We start from the raw sequence: 12312 nt of genomic DNA, 5'->3' as shown, positions 1-12312 counted from the left end.
AACACATTGTTCTTTTTGCCTAATAATCCAGATTGAAATTTGTGTGGGGATATTTATTCCATTATGTGGAAAAGAAAATATCCCTTTTCAAAGCAAGTATCCCTTTAGAAATTTTGACTGATTCCAAGAGGGCAAAAAAATTTATAAATATAAGAATTTCTTGATTTAAGAAGTTGACCATTTTCTTAAAATCATCACTTTCATTCTAATGTGAAAAAATTTGTAATTTAGATGATGGTAATTTTTTAAGTTGGCAAATATTAAAATATTTATATATGTTTGCAGAAATGTTTCCTAAATTTACCGGAGTAAAACAGAATGATTCTCCTTCTAAAGAGAAAGTAAAGGTAAGTTAATTCTTCATTTTTACCTTAGAATTTTAAAATTATGTAGGTTATAGCTCACTGGTATAGTAGTAGCTTTCTTTAAAATTGTTCTTGATTTTATTTACATGAAGAGTTGTCACTCATTTTAATTTGTCACTTAAATGTTCAAAGATTTCTTTGTAAAGAAGATTGAATAGTGAAATGATTTGGTTACATTTTTCTAACAAGATGTGACTTTTTTATGATTTAGTCAAACAGGTAAGTAGAACAAATTATAGAAATTTCAGCTTAGTCTTGAGAGTCTAAATACAGAGAGAAGGTCTTGGTGTCCGCATGTGTGTACAGTAGGGTATGCACAGTAAGGTGGAATTTCTCCAAAAAAGGTAGTAGGGGAATGGTAGTGAGAGTTCTAAAGATAAAGCTTATAATTACCAACTATTCATTTTTAGCACATCTGTTTGATGAGTAGTTGGCGTGCTTTGAAAAGGATAAAAGTAATTTTATCTTTTACTACTAATCCTCATAAAACTTTTAATCCTTTGTACCCATCCCAAATATAGAATTATAGGTGTATACCTTTTATTAAATCATAAACTTACTTAACAACATCTAACTCTAGGTCAGGGGAAATACAACATAAATAATACTGTCTTGAAGGATCTCTTAGTTGTGAGAAGAGATATAATCACACAGTTAAGAGATTGTATGATTAGTGCTATAATCATCTATATTCATAATTTATTGAGAAAATGAAGGAGGAATATATATATACTGCCTGAAGGAGGGAATGCTTAAAATGGGTTTTAAATTATAGGGAAAGGGAAGAAATGGTTAGTATATTGACATGCTGATTAGGGACTTAACTTTTTTAAACAGAGGTAGTAGCAATAAGAGAGCGAAAAAAAGCACAGGAGGTGTGTTCAGGGAAATATGGTAGCAGAGGGTGTTTGTATGGGATTAGTTGGCTTTGGAGATATAATAGGGAGGGCTTTGCACACCTAGATAAAGTGTTAATATTTAATTTGTTAGGTAGGCGTGAGCTCTCAAAGGTTTTTGAGTGGAATGAAGATCCAGATGATCTGTCTGCCATAGGTATTAGTGGAATCAGAAAATTATGTCAAGTTATGAACAAACTTTGGAATAATTCTCAGTACATAGCACATAGAATGCTATCTTTATGATCTGTTTGTGACCGAGTTTTTTTCAGTGTTACTCACTGAACAGCGAAATGCTCATGTAAGACAAAAGAGGAAATATATTTATAGGATCATGAATAAATGCACATATTTGTGTGTTTCAGAAAGTGTTGTTTTGCTGATTTAAACCTCAGCATTTGCCTTTAAGCTTTGGGCTTGGGTCTGTATTATTGTTGGGATAAACATTCCTATGCCCTTCGTTTTATTCAAACTAGCATAGGTATTCATACACTTGCCTTATCGACTCACTCACTCTAACTGCTTTATTAGATGGAGAAGGAAGATTGTCTTATTCATCTCTGTACTATCTATAACTCAGAGCTTAGTAGATAAGGTACCTGGGCTTTGGTACTGTAACTTAGCTTGCCACTGAATAGATGTGAGATTTTAGGTTAAGTTACCTTCCTTATATCTAAGTCCTATTGTAAACTGTAAATGGGGATAATAATTATACCAAACTCATAGGATTAGTGTGAGAAATTAAGAACTATATAAAAGGCTTACCCTGGTGCCTTGCACATCGTAAGTGTTAACTAAATATTAGCTATTATAATACAGCTTTTTCTTAATAAGTAGTTAACAGAATTCGGAATCAGAATTTGTTGATAGTCTATGGCTCAACCATCATGTGATTTGTTTTTTTTTAAACAGCCCCTGCTTTTATATCTATAATTCACTAAGGAAAAGGGGGTAAAGAAAGTGGATTAGTCTCTAGATTTGGTATAAAAGCTCAGTTTTTATTTTCAGTAGATCACAGGGAAGCATTTGAAAATAAGCAACACTGTTTAATAACATGTATAAGTCTATGTGTACTAGTAACTAAGATCATAGACTTTGACTCTGCTTATAAGCTATATGATGGCCAAGTTATTTAATCGTTCCAAACCTTAGTTTTCTCATTTGTAAGATAGTGATATTTATACCTTATAAATTTGTGTGACTTAATTTAATATCATATTCAAAGACAGTATTAAATTATATTCTATCCTCTTGTGTTTCTATTTTCTTAGTTATACTTCTTGTGTGGTTAAAGCTCTGAAAGATAGTTTTGTTTAACTTTGTCTTAGCAGATACAATCTTCTGTGCAAGATACAAACTCTAGGAAAAGTAGCCTGGTTCATCAGACTACATGTTCAGGTGGAACACCACCAAATCACCACCAGTTAGTATTTAATCATCAAGAATCAGAACGTTTACAGAGTGTGGAAAACATTTCACCTTTACAAATTCTGCCTCTTTCAGGTAAGAAATTAAGAAGTAAATGACTGTGATTGAACAACTGACTTCTAAATAAAAATGCCAAGATTATCTTAAATGTTATGGATCTGGAATACTGAAAATCATAACTAGTAAATTCCAGGTTAGAAATAATCCCTGAAGCATATTGCTTTATACCCCAAGGTACTCATTATATTTGAATGAAAGAAAATTGTATGTGCAGTTCACACACAACTTACTTTCATACAGATTATATACATTGGCATATGAGCCATACATAAAAACCTGTTACTGCCATAGATCATAGCAAGCTCTGAGCAGACTTGCGAAATGTTGCTGTAATTTCCATAATGTCTGTGTGGGTTGGAAAGGTAGATTAGAATAGATTAGAATAGGGAAAAGATAGAGATTCTATAGGTAGAGAAATGAAGTTATAAACATTAAAAACAGTTTACAGTTAAGGAAACTTGGGCCAAAAATACTTGCCTAGTGGTGGTTCCTATTTACCAAAAACATCTTCTAAAACTGGAAATTTTTATATTGTTAGGTTCATTTGACTTTATAAATGTCTTATCTGTTAGTCTTATCTGAAGTGAACGTATCACCTTTCTCAGCCTGGTCCTCCTGGGGATGTGTGGCACAGGAGGATACTTCTCTGATAGTGATGAGCCCAGCTTATGGAGTGCCTGAACTTTGAGACACAAATGTATTCAGGCCTAGACAGAAGCAGATGTGAATATTCCATATCCATGTCTCCTTCTGCTCCCTGGCCTTCCAATGGCAGGGGTTTCTCCAAAGCAGAAGAAATTTCTAAGCTGTTTTACTGAAGTACAGATTAGGAGGAACACAGAAGTTTTGATCCTCCTTTATTGCTTCCAGTAAAAGCTCCCTACTATTCTGCGTTTGAGTATTCCATTTTGCATTTAACTCGAGTTACAGCTCTTGACTGTGGAGAAGGAGTGGAGATCAAGAGAGAAAATATCTGAGGCAACACTGGGGGGCATCCCAGGAAGAAGATCCAAAGTATGAAATATTTATAGCCATTCTTTTCTGGAAAAATATCTTCAAGGTACTCAGGAGAATAACTGAAGATGTAGTTGTTCTAGGTCATAAATTACCTTAAATACCAGTGCTACATTTGGATCTTTTATTTTGCACACAAAAAGTAGCTTCAAACAAGAGCATAACAAAATGAGATTTTACATTAGGAAGAGATTGCTGCTTGCTGTATAAGGGATGGACTAAGATGAAGATGCTCTGATATAATTGGAACCAAGTAAGGAAGCTGAGTGCTATAGTCTAGGAAAAAAATTATGAGGACCAAAACTAAGGCAGTAAGTACAGAAAGGACATGGCTGTATTAGATATTTTTGTGGCAGAATTACTGAGCCTTATTAGAATAAGTGTCTTACCAGAGTATTATCCAGCAGTTGGCTTGAAAATAAGAGACATTGTTCATTTTGGACATGTTCAAGATGCTGCAGAATATCTAATTGGAAATATATAACTAGAAATAGGTTTCTGGAACTAATAGGGTGTAACAAGAACTACAGTTAGGAATTACCAATATCTAGAAGCCACTTGAAGCCATGAGAATGAAGGAAAATGTACAGAGCAGGAGGAGAAAGGTCAAGGACAAAATTCTGGGTAACCAAACTCCCTCAGTAAAAGTAGAAAAAATTAATAAGTTAAAAGAAGAGGTAATCAAAGCTAAGAGGAAAAGGAAAAATGGTATAATAGAAGCCCAGGAGATACATTTTTCGAAGGAAATCATCATCACGAGTATCATGTCATACTATATACAAAGCCTTAAAGTACCATGAGGAATGAGGAGAGAAGATTAAAATTGGCAATGTGAGATTTTTTTGCTTTTACAAAAGCTTCTTTTATGGCTATTGTGATTGAGACGGAAGCAGATTCTTGTAAATTGAGAAGTAATGGAATCTGAATGTAAATGAGTCTTTCAAGAATTTTGTTGAAGAGGATGGGAAGATAGCTGTGGCTTTAACAGGAAGATAGGTATTTTGTTTTTGTTTTTGTAAGACTGGGAGAGAGGTTGTTTTGTTTTGAATTTTGAAATCGGAGAGATGTGAACGTGTTTGAAGGTCAGTCGGAAAGAACCAGAGTAGGGAAAAGTTGCTGTTTTCATTATAGCAAGTTCATAGGAGAATGATAGAGATAGCTTTGAAGAAGAATAAAGACATTGAAAAATAGTGGCAAGAATGCAGTCAAGATGGTCTTTTGTTCCTATTTTAAGAAAACGTCCTATCTATGAAAAGTCAGGCTTTAAATATCTAAATCTTCGGTCGGGATCCGTTTCTTGTATTCCTTCAATTTCTGTTTATACGTGATTGTGAGTAACAATATTGTGTAAAGGGAAAGTTTGGATGATGCCGAATGGCTGTTCTATTGCACTTAAGCAGATTTTTCAGAACCAAAGTGGTTTGCACTTGCCAACTGTAGGTGGCACTATGCCCAAGGGAAACTGCAAATATATATAAGCTATAAAATGTATATAGAATTTTACTTTTCTGGAGTTTAATCTTGGTGGAAATAAATTTTTGGTTAAACCTTTAAACAAAAAAAGTAAAAAAAATTTCACTGAAGTTTTCTTGTAGTTTGGCAAAAATGTTAGAGTACATAAATATGTAAGAAGTTGAAGTTTTAAGTGTTATCAGTTTTCTTCAAAACCTCTGCCATCATCTCCACATGAACTGGAAGATGTCTAATTTTTTTTCCTTAAAATAAGTTGAAATTTTTAGTCATGAAGGATTACTAAACTTATCTTTATAATTTATCCTTCCACAGTTCATAAAAAATCTTCACTCAGTTGTATTAAGAATTTTTTTTAAAAAAAACTTATGCTGTCACATCAATGTGAATTAACATGGCAAATGAAAAGGTAGATCAAGGAGTTTGCCATCTACTGGGAGAAATAAACAACTGGTATATAAAGTAAAAATAGGGACTTCCCTGGTGGCACAGTGGATAAGACTCTGCGCTCCCAATGCAGGGGGCCCGGGTTCGATCCCTGGTCAGGGAACTAGATCCCACATGCATGCCGCAACTAGGAGTTCACATGCCACAACTAAGGAGCCCACCTGCCGCAACTAAGACCCGGTGCAACCAAATAAATAAATATGTCTGTGGATATATGTGTGTGTGTGTGTGTGTGTGTGTGTATAAAATTTTTTAAAAATTAAAATAAAATAAAAATAATGTGCCCTAAAAGAAGCAAAAATGAAATTTAAGGAGATGAGGAAGGCAGAATTATCTGATCTCTTTGAAAGATGTATATTGATGTATAGTAGGATCAAAAGGCATTTTGGATGGAGGGAACTACACGAATGAGGGTATCTAGGTGACCAGTAATTCAATGTGATTAAAGCTTTGCTTGGATAAATAGGAATACAGGGAAATAAATTTGGAAAGGTAAATCAGGTTCAGATCATAAAGAGCCTCAATACCTAGAGACTTTTGGAGTTAATTGTAATGGTATAGTCAGTGGGGAGCCAATGAAGATTTTTTGAGCAGAGTGTGCTTCAGTGTAATTACTCTGCCAATATTGTGTAGGTCAGTTGGAGAGATGGGGAACAGAGACCAGAGAAGGAAAAGACCAACTGGGCTGTTGCAGTAGTACAAAAAAACTAAGTGATGGAAAGAAAGAAAAAGGTATAGTTGAAAGAAATCACAAGAGTGGAGTGAGCAGGTCTGCAAAAGATGAATATATGCTGGTTTTTTTTTTTTTTAATAAATTTATTTATTTTTGGCTGTGTTGGGTCTTTGTTTCTGTGCAAGGGCTTTCTCCAGTTGCGGCGAGCGGGGACCACTCTTCATCGCGGTGCGCGGGCCTCTCACTGTCGCGGCCTCTCCCATTGCACAGCACAGGCTCCAGACGCGCAGGCTCAGTAGTTGTGGCTCACGGGCTTAGTTGCTCGGCGGCATGTGGGATCTTCCCAGACCAGGCGAACCCGTGTCCCCTGCATTGGCAGGCAGATTCTTAACCACTGCGCCACTGGAAGCCCTATGCTGGGTTTTAATAACAAAGGAGTGTATAAGCTTTGGTGGCTCAGAGGATAGTGGCTGGATGCTGGTCCAGGTTGACAGACCTGGAACACAGATGAAGAACAGATGTCTGAGGAAAGATGAGTTTTGTAGTGTTTTGAGGTGCCAGAGGGCATTCATATGAAAATGTTTTTCAGAGGGTTGGTCCCTTGACACACTTCCCTTGGCTTCTGTGACACTCTTCTCCTGATCATCCCATCTCTGAACGTTCTTTACAGACACCTACTTTATCTGCCTACCTTCAATGTTATAATACTCTGAGTTACATCCTTAAGCCTCTTTTTACTTTACTCCAGGCTTTTCTAGCCGTATTCCAAAGCGTAGGTTTACTAAGCTAGGACCTCCCCCTCAGCTCTCATAGCAATAGGCTTGGAGCAGACCTCCCATTTACCCAGGTATGCCATACATTGATCATTTTCTACTTATTATGGCATGTAAAAGGTTGGAAGGCAGCAATCTATACATCCTTCCTGGATGATCTTCTTGGAGTCTATGACTTCTAGTCTCATTTTTACAACTCAAGCATCCAAGCCCCAGGCGTGTTTATACAACTCTACTGAATACCTTAAACAGCACATAGGCATGTCAAATACAGCATGTCAAAACTGAATTTCCCCCTTTTAATTCCTACATTTATATCTTTCCTCTTTCATTCTTGATAATGGCACTGTCACCACTTACCAACTTAGAGTCAACAAACTGAGTCGTTTAGAATATACTTCTCTTGACATATATACTCTTTCTACTTCTTAAATAATATCTGATCCCAAGCAGAGAGGGGATGTAGTTCTGTACTTAGACCTTTTCTCCCTATTTTTCCATTCCCTGTTGAACTGAGAAAATAGGTGCATTGGGCCACGTAGGAACACACAAATTTAAACTTTGTTCTTTCATTCATCTGTCCACTGACTGTTTTGTCTCACCCTCCTGTGCTCACTCCTATCCTTTAGTGTTCCTCCCTTCTTCAAGCCTCAACTTCAACTAGTGTGATTTAGCCAGAGAATCAAAGGAATTGATGGGTGATAGAAGCTTAAATGTAAGTTCCTATAACTCTAAGTGGCCAGCATTTTATGAGCCTGAGCCAATTAACAAAAATATAGCAATTCAAGTTTTCATTTTTCTCCTCTGTCCTTTTGCTACTAGTTAGGACCTATAGACAAGAGCTGGAGAGAACTGAAACAGAAATGACCTAATTAAATTTCATACACCAGGATGCTTTTGGTCACAGATGCAGAAAATTCCGCTCCAAACTGGCTTACACAACAAGGAATTTTGTTATCATACATATTGTAGTCCAGAAGTAGGTCAGTCATTTAGACGTGTTTGAGAAAGGCTCAAGCTCTATTTCTGAAATTATTTTCACCTGTAATAAATGAAATATTTGTATGAAAGCTTTACAGTCAACAGGATTGTGTGGTTTGTTCTCTTCACCTCAGAGTCAAACAACATTTTGCATTTCTTACTCCTATCCCCCACTGGGTAGTTTAGGTGTCTGGTATCTTCGTTCTTCAGTTCTTTGTATTTTCTTTGTTCTCAATTTGGCTACCAGGAAGCATCTTTCCCTGGAAGCCCTACAGTGGCTTAGGCCTCCTCTTTTCTAAATGATTCACTGGTGTGGGGGTAGGATTACCATAATTAGCTTGGCCAATGAAGACCGATCTCTGGAGCTGAGGTCAGTTTACAAGCTGAAAGACTGCTATACCATCGGGAAAGCTAAAATAGGTCTTCGTAGGTAAGCCACAATGTCAGCTATACTTTATGCTGACAAAAAAAAAAAGAAGACAAAGAAAAGAAATAAAGGAGGTAAAATTTCAATTGAAAATGTTTATTTTACAGTATTACAGTTCTCCAGCTAAGAATACTCCAAAATTAAGCGTACAAAAACTAGTTATTTTATTTTCATAGTTTCTGACCTAGTGGGGGGGGGAATGTCAAATTCTGGAGAATCAAGGTGAAATAACTTGACTATACTATTCTAAAAATGTGTGCGTCCAGATGATCCTGAACAACGCTTGAATGGCCTAACTGTGACGCATCAGTCCGGTGGTAATGACACAGTGGTGTTAGAATCAGAATGTCAAGTTCCAGTGCAGAAGGTAAGAGTAAAGTTATTTTTTCTCACAAATATTGAAGGGATTTAAAATTGAATATAGAAGTGGCACAGAGGTATTTTAAGCCCTAATTTGAATGAATTTTGGATCTCTAAGCCTAATTTTTGCCTACTTATTAAAAAAAAAAAAACTGTGAGCAACACTCTTCCCCACCCTCTACCTTCAGTCCCCATATTTGTGTTTAATTGTAAATTCTATAATGCTGGTATTTGCCAGCTATCCTGATTTTAAAACATGTTATAAAACTATCTTTTAGAATCTGTTGTAGATGATTTCCTCATGGAGTCTTTGGTGCACTTAATCTTAAACCACACATTGATCAGTCTTTCAACAAGTATTCTAGATGTTTGGGATACATTAGATACACCAGGTACTATTCTAGACATTTGAATCTAGTAACTGTCAGAAACGGACTATGAATGAGATATTCACATATCCCCTCTTTTTTCTCTCCCTCCCTTCCTTCCATTCTTCCCTTTCTTTTTTCCTTGTAAGTACTTCAGAGGACAAATCTTACTGCTTGGGCACACTTAGGAATATCTGACATTTCACCATGAGGAGCATATTGCTTTGGCCCTTGTTTTTTCTCATTCTTAGAATCTTTGACTTTCTTACATACTGCTCTGCTAATAATTACTATCATCAAAGATTACCTATGTTTAATATGGGTGTTTTGTTATTGATAAGAACCATTTAAAAAGTACCTTTCCTGGGAATTCCCTGCCGGTCCAGTGGTTAGGACTCCTTGCTTTCATTGCCGAGGGCGCGGGTTCAATCCCCGGTCGGGGAACTAAGATCCTGCAAGCAGTGTGGCCAAGGGGGAAAATAAAAAAACAATAAAATTTTTTTTAAAAAGTGCCTCTCCTGATATCCAGCATAAATTTTTTATTGTTACTGTTTTTTGTTTAAACAATGGAAGTGTCATCTATCCCCTTTAGGATGCAAAGAATAATGCAGCAGAGTTTCTCAAATTAAATATTTGGTTTACTGTGTACTAAAATCTTTGTTTCTAATTTAACAAAACTGTTAATTTTGACTGACCCAAAATAAAGTTTGAAAACAGTAAGAAAATTTTCAAAAAGGCAAAGAGATTACAGCAAAAATAAGCAGCAAAACATCAAGTATATGTCATACCATTGAAGTTTGTGCTAAAGGTAAAAGTGACATAAGTCTACTCTCTGTTGATTTTTAATGTCTAGCATATAGTAGGAACTAAAATGTTGAAAGCTTGAGGAGGAATGGGATTGTGTGGCTTGTTCTCTTCACAACAGTTTCCATTCTTTTTTTTTTTTTCTTGATTTTAAACTGTTTCCATCCTTGACATTATTTCCTACTGTTGCTCACTCACTATCAGCAATGTTACCACTTACTGAAAAAAAAAAAAAAGGCTACAGAATTTTGGTGCTAGAACAGATCTTTGAGAATTAGTCTTTATGAATAAACTGTGGCCCAGACAGTTCAAGCATCTTGCCCAAAGAAGAGCTGATACTAAAATAAAACATTTCAAGAAGCTCCCAACCTCTGTTGTTTTACTCAGAGCTCTAGCTTTGCTGTTCATCTCTTACTTACCTCTTCCTCAAGAAAAGCTATCCCTTCTTGCCAAGACTTCTCTATCTCTGTTCTTCATTTTCTTTCATTTAACAAATTTTTGTGGAGCTCTCCTGCCATCTCTATAGTCTCTATTATTCCTTTTGTCTTATTTCTCCACTACCTGTTTACATTTTAAACCAGGCTTTCTCAACTATAGCACTATAGACATTTTAGGCTGGATAAGTTTTTCTTGGGAGTAGGCCTGTACATTGTAGGATGCTTAACAGGAACTCTAACCTCTACCCACTAGATGCTAGCAACACCCTTTCCCCTACCACTACGTGACAACCAAAACCTTTGCTGACACTGCCATAGGTCTTCCCTGGGCAAAGGAGAATCACCCCAGTTGTGAAGCAGTGCTGTAATTTTACCTAGAATCCAGCTGTTCCCCTATTCCTGTAATTTGCCCTATCAGAGGAACCAATGATGTCTAAAATTGCTGCATCCCTCCCAAGGTCTTGATAGGGTAAGGAGTCCAGGGTCTTCTACTACTTCTCTCTCTGGTTGAACATCCACTGTGGTGATTTCAGTTATAGTCTCTCTGCAGATGACTCAAATATATAGTTCAAGCTGAATCTGTAGATTGCTTTGGGTAATATGGATGTTTTAACAATAGTAATTCTTTCAGTCCATGAACATGGAATATCTTTCCATTTCTCTGTATCTTCTTCCATTTCTTTCATCACTGTTATAGTTTTCAGTGTACAGGTGTTTCACCTTGGTTAAGTTTATTCCTAGGTATTTTATTTTTTTTGATGCAATTGTAAATGTGATTTTTTTTCTTAATATTTCTTTCTGATAGTTTGTTAGTGTATAGAAACACAGTGGATTTTTGTATATTGATTTTGTATCCTGCAACTTTACTGAATTTATATATTCTAATGTTTTTGGTGGAGTCTTTAGGGTTTTCTATATATAATATCATGTCATCTGCAAATAGTGACAGTTTTACTTCTTTCTGATTTGAGTGCTTTTGTTTCTTTATCTTGCCTGATTGCCCTGGCTGGGACTTCCAGTACTATGTTGACTAGAAATGGTGAGAATGAGCATCCTTGTCTTATTCCTGACCTCAGAGGAAGAGCTTTCAGCCTTTCATCATTGAGTATGATATGAGGTGTGGGCTTGTCATATATAGCCTTTATATGCTAGGATATAGTCCCTCTATACCTACTTTGCTGAGAGTTTTTATCATAAATGGCTGTTGAATTCTGTCAAATACTTTCTCTGCATCTATTAAGATCATATTTTTATCCTTCATTTTGTTAATGTGGTATATCATGTTGTTTGACTTGCAGGTGTTAAACTATCCTTGCATCCCTGGAATAAATCCTACTTGATCATAGTGTATCATCCTTTTACTATATTGTTGAATTTGGTTTGCTAATATGTTGTTGGGGATTCTTGCGCCTATGTTCATCAAGGATATTAGTGTGTAATTTTCTTTTCTTGTGATGTCCTTATCTCATTTTGGTATCAGGGTAATGCTGGCCTAGTTAAATAAGTTTGGAAATGTTCCCTCCTCTTCTGTTTTTTGGAAGAGTTTGAGAAGGATTGGTATTAATTCTTCTTTAAATGTTTGGTAGAATTTACCAGTGAAGCCATCTGGTCCTGGACTTCTTGGAAATTTTTTGATTACTGATTCAGTCTCCTTGCTAGTAATTGATTTGTCCACACTTTCAATTTCTCCATGACTCACTTTCGGTAAGTTGTATGTTTCTAGGAATTTATCAGTTTCTTCTAGGTTGTCCAGTTTGTTGCCATATAATTGTTCATAGTAGTCTCTTACAATCCTTTATATTTCTGTGG

General features: G+C 35.9%; 1 protein-coding gene and 1 long non-coding RNA gene across 4 annotated transcripts in view; one reads left to right on the top strand and one right to left on the bottom strand.

The window, feature by feature from the left end:
* BRDT (bromodomain testis associated) overlaps positions 1 to 12312 on the top strand; it is a 71704-nt gene that overhangs the window by 38044 nt on the left and 21348 nt on the right. Inside the window, exons 12-14 of the mRNA XM_082386893.1 lie at positions 286 to 347; positions 2593 to 2779; positions 8801 to 8901. Of these exons, the coding sequence (XP_082243019.1) occupies positions 286 to 347; positions 2593 to 2779; positions 8801 to 8901 (350 nt within the window). The remainder of the gene's footprint in view (positions 1 to 285; positions 348 to 2592; positions 2780 to 8800; positions 8902 to 12312) is intronic.
* Positions 2788 to 12312, bottom strand: part of LOC309626421 — a 34501-nt gene continuing 24976 nt past the window's right edge. For all 3 annotated transcript variants that reach the window (XR_014243175.1, XR_014243176.1, XR_014243177.1), the window contains 2 exons: positions 9621 to 9714; positions 2788 to 6849 (listed from right to left, as the gene is read on the bottom strand). This is a non-coding gene — a long non-coding RNA (uncharacterized lncRNA). The remainder of the gene's footprint in view (positions 6850 to 9620; positions 9715 to 12312) is intronic.

The sequence above is a fragment of the Balaenoptera borealis genome (genome assembly GCF_965194805.1).
Source record: "Balaenoptera borealis genome assembly, chromosome: 1".
NCBI classification, from domain to species: Eukaryota; Metazoa; Chordata; class Mammalia; order Artiodactyla; family Balaenopteridae; genus Balaenoptera; species Balaenoptera borealis.
Note: the sequence above shows the minus strand (reverse complement) of the source record. Positions and strands in the feature narration are given on the sequence as shown.